The sequence below is a fragment of the Leptonychotes weddellii genome, chromosome 13, assembly GCF_054177405.1.
Source record: "Leptonychotes weddellii isolate Sample4059 chromosome 13, ASM5417740v2, whole genome shotgun sequence".
NCBI lineage: Eukaryota > Metazoa > Chordata > Mammalia > Carnivora > Phocidae > Leptonychotes > Leptonychotes weddellii.
The window spans coordinates 56,453,202-56,467,762 of NC_138381.1; the positions used below are offsets into that span (position 1 = coordinate 56,453,202).

General features: G+C 52.6%; 1 protein-coding gene across 2 annotated transcripts in view; it reads right to left on the bottom strand.

Annotated features, from left to right (window-relative positions):
• The window catches only part of CLTCL1 (clathrin heavy chain like 1), a 76,866-nt gene that overhangs the window by 4,107 nt on the left and 58,198 nt on the right, over window positions 1–14,561 (bottom strand). For both annotated transcript variants that reach the window (XM_081801604.1, XM_081801605.1), the window contains exons 21-28: window positions 13,728–13,892; window positions 11,775–11,882; window positions 8,972–9,139; window positions 8,741–8,890; window positions 4,952–5,083; window positions 4,239–4,349; window positions 3,784–3,954; window positions 263–484 (exon numbers count right to left, since the gene is read on the bottom strand). In XM_081801604.1, the coding sequence (XP_081657730.1) occupies window positions 263–484; window positions 3,784–3,954; window positions 4,239–4,349; window positions 4,952–5,083; window positions 8,741–8,890; window positions 8,972–9,139; window positions 11,775–11,882; window positions 13,728–13,892 (1,227 nt within the window). The remainder of the gene's footprint in view (window positions 1–262; window positions 485–3,783; window positions 3,955–4,238; window positions 4,350–4,951; window positions 5,084–8,740; window positions 8,891–8,971; window positions 9,140–11,774; window positions 11,883–13,727; window positions 13,893–14,561) is intronic.

The following is a 14,561-nucleotide window of genomic DNA, read 5'->3' on the forward strand; positions in this document are numbered from 1 at the left end:
AGCAGCGTGGGGACAGCAAATGCAAGGGGACGGGCTCAGTTCTGCGCAGAGCTCCCCAAGGTGATTTTCTAGAATAGGTTAATGTCGGGCAGCAAACCACTGGGAAGGCATGAGGCCACTCTGCAGGGTGGGTGGGGCTGGCTGGCCAACCTGGGCTGGTCCCCCACAGGCCACTGGCCACCACGGGGCCTCTGCACGCATGGGCTAGAGCCACAGCCGTGCTACGTGGCAGCAAGGGAGCCAGGGCAGAACTCGTACTTACTTTGCTAAGGTACTCCCTCATCACCTGGATGAAGTAGGGCATGGCCAGGTCCACGAGGTTGTGTCTCCAGGCCAGCTCCAGCACTACATCCGGGGGAAGCAGGTCGTAGCAGGTGAAGAGAGAGGCCGCGAAGCACTCCTGCTTGCCTTCCTCCAGGAACCACTGCAGCAACTTCTCAGCCAGCTCAGCATCCCTGGACTCTGCAGCATGCTGCATGGCGTCCTGCAACCAAGGCAGACGCACAGCTCAGGTCTGCCCTACCTGGCGCTGCCGGGAGGCACTTTCTGGGTCGGTAGGACACGCAACAGTGCCAGGCTCCGTGAAGGCCATCCTCGCCTGCAGAGGGGTCTCTGTGGCTCAGCTGCCCTCCGGTAGGACGGAGTACCACCTCCAGGAGGGCTGTGGAGGGCACAGTGTGCTCCTGGCAGCAGGCTCTCACAGACCTGCTGAAATGCCAAGAGGGAGGTGACACACACAGGTGCAGGCACCCTGGGAGACGGGCTCTGGTCTTGCAGCCAGACTGGCATGCAGAGGGAGTGCATGGGACTGCCTGGGGGATGGTAACAGAGCTAGCAGGGCCTGATGTAAAGGTCAGAGTCACTGTGCTTGGCTCAACAGCCAGCGCTATCCTTCCAACTCAACATGCAGCAGCTACAAGGGACCCAGCCAGTGCTCAAGAAACAGCAATCTGCCCATTCTTCCTGACAAAAAGTCCCCTCCAAAATCCCTGATCGCTACTTTCATATTTGCAGATTTGTCTAAAACATAAAGAATCATACCCACCCAGTGAGTAGTCATCAGTAAATTAGTGATTTCGATTTTCTAGCCACAACGGTGAGAAGCAAACGGCCTAAACTGCCAGTGCGTGGTCAGCCAGCTCTCCCGGACCCTCCAGCAGCCCTCCGCAGCCCTGGACAACCTGGGCTTCCAGACACGAGACTGAAGCCCGAAGATGAGGCCTCTCGGCTGAGAGGCACAACCAGTCTCAAAGGCATTCTGGTTGCCCCTAATTGCTGCCTGCTGTTGTGGTCCTGGCTCCTCTCCTGCTCAGTCCTCCAACATGAGACTCCCACGTGGGACCCAACGTCCTATAAGCCAGCTCTGTGGAGGCCGCTCTTGTCCCTGCTCCTGAAAGGATCCTCTCCCACCTGCCTGTTGCTTCTGCTGAGTCCTGCCTCATCCCCACGCTGTTCCTACAAAGGCACCTGTCCTTTTAATGGCAGGGGGAGGGGAGAGGGCAAAGTCAGTGGAGGCTCAAGTGAAAGCTCCAGGACACCTTCAGGTCTCCCTGGACCTCTGACACCAATGCCGTCACTGCTCGGCACTCTTCCCGCATGTCCTCCAGTCCAGCAGGGCGGCCCACCCTTGGTTGGTTCATCTTCAATGTGCACCTAAAAGTGGGCACTTCTCTTCCTTCACAGGCCCGGGGACTGTCTCATGAACTCTTACAGACTCAATTGCCATCATCAGAAAGTGGACGTTTCCAGAACCATTGTGCTCCAACTGTCCAATGGCAGTTTCCTAGAGGATTCAGATGCAATGAGGCCCACAGATGCTCTCTCAGTCTGCGCCCACCCCCTGCATCCTGGAACCAAGCTTGAATCTGAGATTCTCCCACACCTTCCCACTTCTTGTCACCACACCTGACCCATGTCACTACTGGGGCATCTACCTCGTCCCCATTCCTCAACCTCCCTCCCAAACCACTGCCAGCACTTTCCACGGCCCTGCTCCAGGCCCTCGCCCTGTCCTTCACTGTCCCCAGCCTGCGACTGTATCTCTGCAGGCTCCTGTTCTTCACTTGTGGGCATGAGGGGTCCACGAACCTACTGCCTGTTCACACACCTATGTATGGGCCCCTAGCCCTGACCTTCCCATGCCCTAACACATTCCCTCAATGCCCCACTTGTCCCGCTGGTTCCTCAACAATCCCAGCTTCCCACATGCAGTTACCACGCCCTCTACACCACTGGCTCCTCAGGTAGAGTGAACACACCTTAAAGTGGTTACCCCTGACAGCCAAGAGCCCACTGTGCTTTTACACCCAACCTCTGCAATCTGGAAAGCATGCTTCTTATTGCTTTATGACTGTCCCAGAAGCCAGCAGTGGCTACTCACCAACCCCTCCAGGTGGCACACTATGACCGTCCACTCTCCCAGGACTTCCATGCAGGGTGGGCTCTGCTACCAAGGCATGGCTGACACGTGTGTGTGTGTTGGGGGGTGCTGTGCATCGTGGGCTCTTTAGCACCACCCTGGCCTTCACCTACTAGATGAAGCACCGCACCACGAGCTGTGACAACCAAACATTTCCTGGGGGTCAGAGTCGCCCTCACTGAAAACCAGGGCACTGGAAAGTATGCCCATGGCTTTCTGTGTGTGGCTTTGTCCTTGTGGATTCTTTCTTGCACACGTTGCTCTGAGTGGGATTGCTGGTTAGAAGGGGACAGGTGGCCTTCTGGCAGTTCTCACAGCACTGCTCACTCACTCACTCATTGCCCGAGCGATAAGGGGCCGTGCACTCAAGACCCTGGTGTGTACACTGGCAGGATGGGACAACTGGGAACCCCTAGCCAGGGGCAGTTTCCCTCTGGTGTGTTGGAGCCCCACTGCCACCTCCCAGTGCCAGTGCCTGAGGACCCTGACAAACTGTCTCAGAGTTCCCTCTGTTAGCACCCCAGGAAGGACCATGAGCACTGTCACTAAAAGGGAGGACATGTCACATAACAGTCCCAAACTGGAGGTAACAATCGGGATGAAGCTTGACGTGTCCCTGATGTCCAGGCTTCTCTGGCCTCGGCTCATGTGCCGTGAGAGAGAGACGCCTGTCCTCTTCTGAGAAAGAAACTCAGGAATGCCAAGGACAGTTCTGGGAGTAACACCTTTTAGGTCAAGCTCATGGCCTGAGAAAAGGCTCCCCAGAGGCTCATGGCACGAGGAACCCTTGGAAATCAGCTTAGCCACACTGCACATTACAACGGCCCTCTCATGCAACTGCACTTTACCCCACTGGGGAGATGCTGAGGCCAGGTGGAGCGAAGGTAATGCCTTAAAGGGCCTGGGATCTCTCCAAGCAGCCCACCCTGGCCAGCAGATGCCCAGATCTGGATCAAGACCTGAGGGTGGTACTGAGCCACTGCTCAATGGCAGAAACAAGTATTGTGAATGGGATTTTCACTTTGGTGTTTTTATTCCCTATATCTTGATCAATAGAAAGTAAAGTAGGTGCCAAGTGAATGCTGCCACACTCTGTTCAGGGAGAGTGAGAGTCACAAACACCTGCTGGGAAAGATTCAACTCCATAGGAGCTAGTCTTCTGATCCAAGTAACTGTGAAGAAGCTCAGTGTTAACGACAGATAATGATCTTCACCCTGTGTTCTACAAACAGGTCCCCCTTTACTTCATCCTCCTTGTCCCCACCATAAGTATCTCCTGATAGGGGGTTGTGGCCATCTCACCAGCCCCTACCCCCAAAACATCAGGAAGCACACAGGAGCGCGTGGGGCACCGGGAAACCCACCTTGTAGAGATGGTCCTTCTTGCAGAGCTCCACGCTCTGGGCCCACCGCTTGTTGCCCTTGTACAGATAAGCCGCAATACGCCTGAACTCAATCAGCTGGTGCTTCTCTAACCGCTGTGCCAGGGCGATGTTGTCAAAGTTGTTGTAGGCATCGATGGATGCCCTCAAACCCTAGGAAGACCCGGCCTTTCCGTGGGTGAGGGACACAGTGGAGCGGACAACCAGGAATCAGTCATTGGCAGCTGCTGCCACCATGGCCTCAGAAAGGCCCCTCTTCATCTACCTCTGGTGCCTTGTGGGGCCCACAACCCCTCCTGTGCAAGGTCAGCCCTCGGAGAAGGGGGCGGGTACGAGGAGGGGCTCTCCAGTCCCTGAGTGCCCAACACTGGCTGCAGGGGTCCCTGGGGCAAAGGGAGGTCACTGCCCTCTGATAGGGCTCCTTCCCCCACACCCACCTGGTAATCCTCCTCTTCCGTCAGTAGGTGGTTGAGGGCCTCATTCACACTCTTGTTGTTGTGGCTCTGGACTGACCGCAGGTAAGGCTTCACTAGGGGCAACTGGCCTGCCTGACAAGTCAGGAGAATGGTTAGGGCACTCAGGCAAGTCATCAGGGCACTGAGCTGGGGGCACTGTGACACACTGATGGGCCAAAGTGTACAGCCTAGCTCCAGGTCTCCTTCCGGGCAGCCACAACTGATATGCCCTACACATACTAACACATGAAGGGCTGTCTGGGTTACTGAGTAAATGCCAATTTCGTCTATGGATATTTTGGCTGAAAGACAAAGCTGTATCTGAAACCTAAAGCAGTTTGATACATTTAATCTTTACATTTGCTGGGGATCAATTTAAAAAACTACTTATTAAGGAATGGGGTGCCTGGGCGGCTCAGTGGATTAAGTGTCTGCCTTCGGCTCAGGTCATGATCCTGGGGTCCTGGGATCGAGCCCCACGTTAGGCTCCCTGCTCAGTGGGGAGCCTGCTTCTCCCTCTCCCTCTGCTGCTCCCCCTACTTGTGTTCTCTCTCTCTCTCAAATAAATAAAACCTTTAAAAAGAAATAAATAAAATCTTTTAACAAAAATAAAAATAAATTATTTATTAAGAAATTACACTCAGATGACCTTGGCCCAATACCCTTCTCTGGCTCTGGGATGCTGGCTGACTCACCTTTGCAAAGAAGCCAACAGTCCGGGTGTGGTCTAGCCGGGGCGCCAGCACAAGCAACAGGTCGTTGATGAGCAGAGGTTTGTAATCCAAATAGAACTGCAGGGCTTTATAGTAGAGCTCCACATTGGCAACCTATGGGTGGAGACAGAGCTAAGGGTTGGCTCCTGTCAATCCCCAGGCTGCCCCACCCACCTGTCTCAAATGCAGCACACTCCACCATAACTCCTTCCAGTTTTTGCCCAAATGCACTTTATTAGTGAGGCCTGTTGTGACTGCCCCTTTCAAGACCAAACACTCCCTCCCAACACGCCCCCCTTCCCACCTCTGACATTTTTCTCCTCAGTGACCTAAAAGGCAGGCCTTTGTTTCCTGCCTCGCCCTAGTATCTGATGCAGGGTCGATGCTCAGGTAGTATCTGTTGAGTGAATGAATGCGGGGTAACAGGCCAGGATAAACCTGAACATCAAAACATGGTTTTATCCAAGCAAGATTCCCCCAATCCTCCCTGGAAGCTCACCCTGAGCTGTAAGCAAATCCATAACACATCCTATTATGTTTTCACTGCTCTCAGACAAGACACCATGGTATGCAGAGGGCTGAGTCGTTCCAGGCTGACCCTGTGTCTCTAGGAAGGCCACCCTCCTAGGCCTGCTGATAGTGGGGCCTGGTGTTCAGAGGAGAACAAGGTGGTTCCTACCTCCAAAGGGACGTGTGCCAGGTCTGTGGTGATCAGCATGTCCAAGGGAGCACGCAGAGGTCCAAGGGTGCACACAAAATGTAGCAACATTAGAGTCATGCTGGGTGGAGGGGGTGGGCACAGTAGGAGCTTTCTAGTAACACTAGGTCCAAGTAAGCCAGCAGCAATGTGGGCCCAGTGACATCTGCAGACCACATGGCAGAGGAAGAGGACTACCCACAGCCCCCCTCATTACTGGTACTCTTTTTGGTTACTGACTTTATCCTCCTCTCCAGTCCCTGGCTTGGATTTGCCCCTCTCAGAGCAGAGCACTCACTGTCACCACAGATTTTGACCTAGACTGGCCTCGGGGTCCCTGGTGCTGTCCCTGTCGGTGCCCCCCCCCCTTCCCCTGGGCACACTTGCTTTAGAACTCTGGAACCTGCTAATCTTCCAGCCAGGCCCTTTTACTTAATGGTATCTGGACCCAATCAGACTAGATGTCTAGCCAGACTAGATGTCTAACAAGCAGAAAGGGCAGTGGGGACGTAAGGTGGGGTAGAAGGGCAGGGGCACACTGGATAACCCGCTTTCCCCGCCTTTGGAACAAGTCATTGCTGCCTTCACTAAAGCATGGCCAGAGTGCTCCACATCCCTCTGCTGAGACAGCTTAAGGCAGAGCACAACTGGCCAGGCTCCATTCCCTCACTGCAGTGACTATGAAGCTGGACATGAGCAGGTCCAACCACTCTGGGTGGGTGGGTCCACAGACATGTGTTGTGTTGGGCTGAGCCACTGATCTGGTGACATGTGGCACTCTCTGAAGCATCCACTGCTCCCATCTAGGGCATTGGCGTCTGTGTGGCACCCTCTTGTGGAGCCAAGCACCAGGAGAGGAGCACCAACAAGGTCATACCCACTTGTGCAGTAGGTAAGGACGGCCACCGCTGCCCCAAGACTAGGGACGGGGCATTATTCCTGTTTTGAAGAAGAGAAACAGGCTCAAAGATTCTGTCATGAGCTCAAGGGTGACCAGTGAGGGTGCTCTGGCTCCTGACAGTTACTGCACTACCTGTGAGAAGCACCTACTGTAGGCCAGGCACTTGCTGCTGCTCACTTGGCAGGCAGGAAACATGTCCATTTTATGGATGGGGTCACTGAGGTTCACAGTGATGACACTAGCTCACAGTGACAGAGACAGCAAATGGCTGAGATGCAACCCAGGTCTGTGTCACCCCTGCCTGGCCCTCCACCACTCAGTCCTGTGGCCAGATGATTCTAAAGCTCTCCTGTTGTGTGCCCAGAGTCCTGTTGTGTGCCAAGGCCTCTCTGCCAGGCCACTACACCAGCCACCACACCAGGTAGGTGTCCTCTACAACCCTCCTCCACATGCAAACTGACAAGGGTCTCTCACATAGCAGAGAGGCAGAGGCATCAAGAACAGAACTCAGCTGTCAGCTGCATGAACACTGTTTTGCCACAAGAAATGGTCTTGTCGGGGCACCTGGGTGGCTCAGTCGTTAAGCGTCTACCTTCGGCTCAGGTCATGGTCCCAGGGTCCTGGGATTGAGCCCCACATCGGGCTCTCTGCTCAGCGGGGAGTCTGCTTCTCCCCGTCCCTCCTCCTCTCCTGCTTGTGCTTTCTCACTCTCTCTCAAATAAAGTCTTAAAAAAAAAAAAAAAAAAAGACATGGTCTTGTCTGCGAGCATGTGACCTCGGACCCAAGATGTCATGCTGACTTCCACCTCTCCTCAGGAATCTTCTGATCCTGACCACCATCAAGGTAGACTGCACTCGGGTCATGGGCCACATCAGCTGCCTGGACAGCTTATAACGCCCCAGACACCACTAAGAAACAAAAAGCACTGCCACCTCAACCATGGCATGTCATCAACTTTAAAATGCACCCCGATATCATTTGAGTTCAATGTGAAAAAAGCATGCCTAGAATTGATCAAGTATGGGTTTTCCAGCATGTTTTTCTTGTGTGCTGGGGGCACAGGAACGTGAAATCTGCCCACTCTTCCATCAGCAACCTGTAGACCTGTATAGGGTGGGATGTCTGCAGAAGGCCACCGATTTCACATACCACCACACTAAATAGCACTGATGTGTGTGACCTCAGACGCTGAGACCTGGCTAGGTACCCCACCCGTCACCCACACCTGCCCTCAGCGGCCATATGTAGAACAGAAGGTAGACAACTCCCTGACCCAGATGGTGAGGAGCCAATGCCCCCCCGCCATCCCTCCTGGGAGCAACAGGACCAACACACAGTCAAAATGCTATCTTTCACTGACATACAGCAAATGGGAGAGACCTGTGGACAAGTTATTCATGTAAGGCCACTGCGACAAAACGAGGACACTCAAAGCAAAAGACCCGGGACTGATGACAGAAAGCTTCATCCCCTCACCTTCAAATACACAGGGCTCACAGAGGAGGAGAAGCTTGGAAGCTGGGCCCACGCTGAGCCAAGAAACAAAACAGCAGAGGCCTGCTCAGTGCCTGCACCCAGACCTGACACCTTCTAACAGTATTTGGCAGCTGGTGGAATAGTTCAGCACCCTGGTTTAGCCCAACTAGACTACTGGAGGGTGGATGCTCCGAGGAAGGGTGGGGACCCAGAGGCCAGCAGATCCGGGTTCATGAATCCACCTCCACAGGTGTCCGTGCTCCTCTGGGGCTAGCAGTTTTAGGGGCAGAGACGTGAAGAAAAAATATGCCAGATGGTAGAAAATATGAAACAGTACAACAGGAAATGGTATAGACGGGGTCTGGAGGTGGGTCCCAATCTGATAGGGCAGAAGGAAGAGCAAACACCAGGGTCTGGCTGTTCAGGACCCTGTGGGGGAGTGAGGTAGGGAGAGTGGTCCTAGGCCCTGCCCCGCCTGTAGCCTGGCTTTGGGGCCGAGGCCAGTCACTACCCTTCCTAAGCATCCATTCCCTTTGCGCAGAATCACCATGACCTCCACAGAGGGCAGTGAGACCCTCACAAGATGAAGGCAAACACAAACACACCCTGGGGCGCACACACTGGCATTCATCCTGCCCGCCCCTAGGCTAGGCTGGGCAGAGGCAGACAGGAGCTGGTGCTCAGGCACCCTCTTACCTTGGTAATGACATCCTTGAACTGCCCTTCCCTCCAGGCGTCAGTAGGGTGATTGATCATGGTAAGGACGGCATTGTCGTACTCTTCATACTTGTCATAGAGGAACACCAGCTCTGCCCAGAGGTGCGCCTGCTCTGCAGCTCTCAGCACCTGGGAGGGTAGCCAAGGCCGAGGGCTGGGCTTGTGCCCACATGCACACGGCAGCCAGAACCTCAAAGAGGGCTAGATTACCTTTGGGATGTTGACTCGGGACCAGAAGAGCTCCAGGTGCTCTGGCATCTTCTGAGGCTTGAATTTGGAGTAGAGGATGGCCAGCTCTGTGAACATGCCCATGTGGGCCCGCTCCAGGCCCAGGGCTCCCTCCAGCAGAGAGATCAGTTCCTCAAAGTAGCCCCGATCCTGACAGATGAACAGACATGCTTGAGGTAGGGGCAAACACACCCGGGGTGGCCAGCCCTGCTCTCTCGGTTATGCACTCTGGTTCCAGCCCGCCTGACGTGCCTGAGCTGAGTCTGACTGGTTTCCATCACATTAATGCCCAAAAACCTCAAGGGCCACCCCCAGAGGACGATTTCACACCCTCCTCATTCCCTGTCTTCACTGTGTGGATAACCTTGCTCCTGCTTCACTGAGCAATGGAAGCCATTAGGAGCAAATGTCTGTGTTGACCCTACTGGCATCTGTACCCATGTCTACTCGCATGCTGCTTGTGCTCCTGGCTTAGGCTCCACCTGCCACCTACTGAGGCTGATGGGCCAGTAACTGTCCCTTTCTCTCTGGGCATCAGCTTCTCCCTCCACAGCTTGCCTTTAGCAAACATCCTTATTCTCCCATCCTGAAACGCTCTTTCTTGATTCCATGGACCCTACCATTGCCATACCATTTTTCTACTCTTTGCAGCAAAACTCCTCAGCAGGATCCCTCCCTCCTGGGCACAGATGCCTTGTTCTCTGTAACTTCTTCTTACTTTACCCCAACCCATGTTGGAGAGCCCTAGGCTCGCTTTCTGCTATTCTTTATCTGCCCCCACCCCCCTGACCTCACTCAAATTGCGTGTCTTTATGTCCCATCTGTGTGTCAACCAATGGCTCCTATTTCATTTCTCGAGCTGAGTTTCTTCTCTGAGTCCCAGGCCCTGTTTCCCTCTGCCCCCCACCCCCCGACACCTCTATGCAAACGTCCAATCGGCAGCTCAAACTTGGTATGTCCAAAACTTAATCCCTGCCTTCCCTTCCACCAGTCTCTGCCTTTAGTCTTCCCCACGTCCACTAGTGAGAACTCTATCTCTAACTGTTCAGGCCCAAAATAAATGGAGTCATCCTTACCTTTTTCCTCTCTCCCACACACAATCTACTAGCATACTGACTCAGTTGCACCCTCAAAAACCCCCAAACCTGACCGCCTGATCACTTCTTACCCCACATCACCCGTCCCAGGGCTCTCCTGGCTGCCACCTGCCCGCTCCTGTCCCCAGAAGGGGCTGTTCTCAACACGCAAGCCAGAATGGCCCTTACCTTCAGGTCCCGTGTCTGGCTGTGAGTCCTTCATGATGGCCTGTGTTCCCCCCAACCTCCCCTCCCCAGGGCCCTTCCTTAAATACTTGGCACATTCCTGCCTCCGGACTCTGCCCTGGCTGCTGACCCTTCCTTCAGATTTCCCCATGACCAGGCCCCTCAATTTCTCCAGGTCTCTTTTCAGGGTCACCCTCTCAATTAGTGTGACCTTGATGGCCCCTTCATGAAGTTTCACCCAGGCACTGCTCGTCCGCAAACAGGTTCCACTGTTCCTGTAACTCATCACTTCCAAACGTGATGTTTGTGGCCTGTCAACCTCATTGAATGTGAATTCAACTGAATGAGGGTTTTTTTGTTTTGTTTACTGATACCATTATCTAGAATAATGCCCAGCATATGGCAGGTACTCCAACACTTGCTGAACAAATGAAGTATTCTGTCAGTCACTAGACTGCTTTATTACTTTCCCCGTTTACTTTACAGTTTTATTTCTTGAGCTTCTGTGGAATAGGAAAGCATCTGTCACTGACAAGTCATCCAGCCTAGCTTGACATTTTAGACTCCAGTGGCCCTCACTTTCATAAGCTCATAGGCCCCTTGAACCGTGCGACTCACTAAGTTCCCCCATAGCCCTTACTATCCCCTCAGTGACAGGGGGCTGGGGCTTGAGTTCCATGGGTACAGTAGCACTGCTGAGCAAAATCCAATTTTCAGTCTACCCTGCTGACCCCACACTTCCACACATGCAGTTCCAGGACAGAGGCCCGGGCCCTGAATACACTGATGTCTGTCAACCATTTGACAGCGAAGATGAACTATGACACTAACACAGATAGCTCCTACTCTTCAAAGGTCCCTTGGGGTTCCCTACCCGGGACTGTTGCATGTCCTCCATCTCTATGGTACCTGATAATCATACCCTCTGTGGGCCACACACTCTAGGGGATTGGGGTATGGGCTGTGTTTCTGCCATGACTTGTTCCCAGCAAGGTACCCAAGGATTATCCACATGTGCAAGCCACTGGCTAGGCTTCTGAAGGTCCAAGGACACAAGAAGAGGGGGGGAGTACTCTTTTTTCTTTTAAAGATTTTATTTATTTATTTGAGAGAGAGAGAGAATGAGAGAGAGCACATGAGAGGGGGGAGGGTCAGAGGGAGAAGCAGACTCCCTGCCGAGCAGGGAGCCCGATGCGGGACTCGATCCAGGGACTCCAGGATCATGACCTGAGCCGAAGGCAGTCACTTAACCAACTGAGCTACCCAGGCGCCCGAGGGGGGAGTACTCTTAAAAACACAAATACCAGCCTGCAGTTAGGTCCAGGATATCTAACACACCAATCTGATTTGTGGATGGGTCGTCTATCACATGAAAAGACTTTCCCATAGAGACAGTGCTTTGTATGCCTACCTGAGGATGTGACACATACTAAGGGGATGAGCGTCCCTTTATGTGGAGTGTTTAGGTGTCATTCATCATCTCCACTGCTGGTAGAAATCATCTCTGGCCAGAGACTAGTTACCTGGTAATAGCGTATCAGCTCCTCCAGCTCATCTGCGTGAATGACAATGTGAAGACCACACAGCTGTGCAAGGCGGAACTCCTGCCCATCCACGCATGCAAAGCACACCTATGGGAGGGAAGGCCAGAGAATGTGAGTGTCCCCAAGGGCACAGTGCCACAAGAGCTGGCTGCCGGGATGCAACTACAAATGCAGAAATACCAGCAAACAGGGTTTTTAAAGTTAGATTCTGAACAAGTAAATAACTGAAAGGTGAGCTGCGTGAGACTGGGAGAAAAAATAATGCCATTTCTAATCTGCAGGCCAAAGGGGTATTTGAGATTGCAGAGAGAAGAGGACTCATGCATTACTTCTAAGCCCTGAGATGTGAAAGTCTCTTTAGGGGGACAGGAAAGCAATGCTGGACTTTCCGGTTTGGGGTTTGAAAACGGTTTAACAAAGTTCAAGAATAACTGTCAAAGGAGTACAGTTCATCTGAGTGCTCTTTATTTGGGAGGAGCTTACTTTAATAAATATATATATATATTTTAAAGATTTTATTTATTTATGCGAGAGAGAGAGAGAGAGAGCACATGAGAGGGGGAGGGTCAGAGGGAGAAGCAGACTCCCCACTGAGCAGGGAGCCTGATGCAGGACTCGATCCTGGGACTCCAGGATTATAACCTGAGCTGAAGGCAGTTGCTTAACCAACTGAGCCACCCAGGCACCCTAATAAATATTTTTTAAACTGAGCTTTTGTTTTAGGCACTCTGCAGTATATACACTCAATGATAACAAGTTCTAGGAAGTAAAAGAAGCCCCCCGGGCTTCTGCTCAGAAAGACTCAGAAGGGGCCCTTGAGTTGCTCGCTCGCTCCTTCCTTTTTCTTTCTTTCTCTCTCTCTCCCCCTCCCTCCCTTCTTCCTTCCTTAGATTTTATTTATTGAGAGAGAGAGAGAGAACACATGAGCAGGGGGAGAGGAAGAAACAGATTCCCCGCTCAGCAGGGAGCCCCACTTGGGGCTTGATCCCAGGACCCTGAGATCATGACCTGAGCCCAAGTCAGATGCTTAACCAACAGAGCCACCCAGGTGCCCCTAAGCTGCTCTTTTTTCCATGGCTGAAGAGAGACCTCATACCCACAGGCAAAGCTGGCTTCTCTTGAGGTTTCCCTACCTCCCCATCTTCTATATAGGCATGTGTTTTCATGGTAGATAAGGCAGAAAACCCAGATAAACAAAAATAGTCCCACAACCCAGAGATAACTGGTCATTACCTCGAAACACAACTGTTACCAGCTATATTTCTTGTGATACAGCACCCACCAGATCTCTCTCTCACATACTCACACACAGAATGGAATTACCCTGCACATTCTACTTATGTTTCTCACAGAATACTCAAAACCTCCCCTCCCATAACCTTGCCTATTCATTTTGGTAAAGTTGCAATATGTACATTATTTAACCATACCCTTGATATTAGACATTTATGTTGATTTTAATCTTTTATTAAACAGTACTTCAGAGATTCATTGAAGCTAAATCTTTTGTACCTCTCTTTACAAACTTTTTTCTACTTACAGATAATTCTGGTATTAACCGAGAGCTAGAAGACGTGCCCTACCAATTTACTACAAAAGACCAAAAATGCCAATTTACACTGATTATACCACTAATAAGGTGGTTTTTAAAAATATCTTAAATTATGACACTACTTCTCATACTGATAATTCCATGCTATTAAGACAGCCTCTGGGAGCTGATTGGTCCAAAACAGAGCTCTCCAAGGCCTTTGTTTCAATCACAAATGCAAGCTTACGAGGTTCTCTGAGCCTTCCCAGAAGACTCGGAACCCTGCCTGGACAAGGCAGTCGTCCAGACACATCCCATCTGGCACAAGGGTGTGGAGGAAGGAAGGACAAGGAGGAAAGGCTTGAGAGACTAGTGGTGTCCTGGAGACTTCCTATGCTTACCTCCTTCCACGTCCGGGTGCTGTTGGCCTTGCGGCTGCTGTCCACCGCTGCCTGGTATTCCCCGAGGTGGACCAGGGTGGAAGCCAGGCGGGCAAAGTTAGAAACACTGCTGTACAGCAGCTTGGCAGCCTCATACATTCCCTCCTCGTAACAGCGGTCTCCAACCTACGAACAACCAGGTAGCTTTGCTGAGACCTTCTTAAATGGGAAGATTCTCCAGAAATGGTCTAAAGTTCCTAGGTGGCAGGGGTATTTCTGTTTTCAAAGAAGGCGAGTACCGTTCTGATCACACAGCAGCCTGGGCTACACAGAGCTTCTGAAGGATAAAGTGTGCCCCTCAGGCCCTGGATCCACTCTCCACCGCCTGCTCCTGTGTCTGCTGGCTGTCATCTCCCACATCTGCACCCCAGTGGGCCTGGCCTCAGAGGTGTGCTCCTTGCTGCTTCCAGGCCAGTCCCCTCCGCCCCACTAACAGCTGCCCACCAGAGAATGGCCTGCCAGGGATCACACACCAGCCCTGGTTCTTGCTGCCACCCATAGATCTCGCTCATTCCCTGAGAGCTTTAGCTTTCTTTGACTTCCTCTGCTCTGAGGACCTTGCATCTCTCCTGACAACAGCCAGTCACTGTCAGCTGCCAACCCTGGGAAGCCTGGTACAAGAACCTACTCTCTGTCTACTGCCTCCCCTCCTTTCCAGCTCACCACCACCTCCAGACACCCCAAGTCCTGCCCACCATCCCCATCTGCGACCGGCCAACTCTCCTCCTGGCTTGCTGGCTGTTGGCAAGCCATGTGGCTCTACTCTCACTGCCTTGGTTGCACTTGGCTGTACTT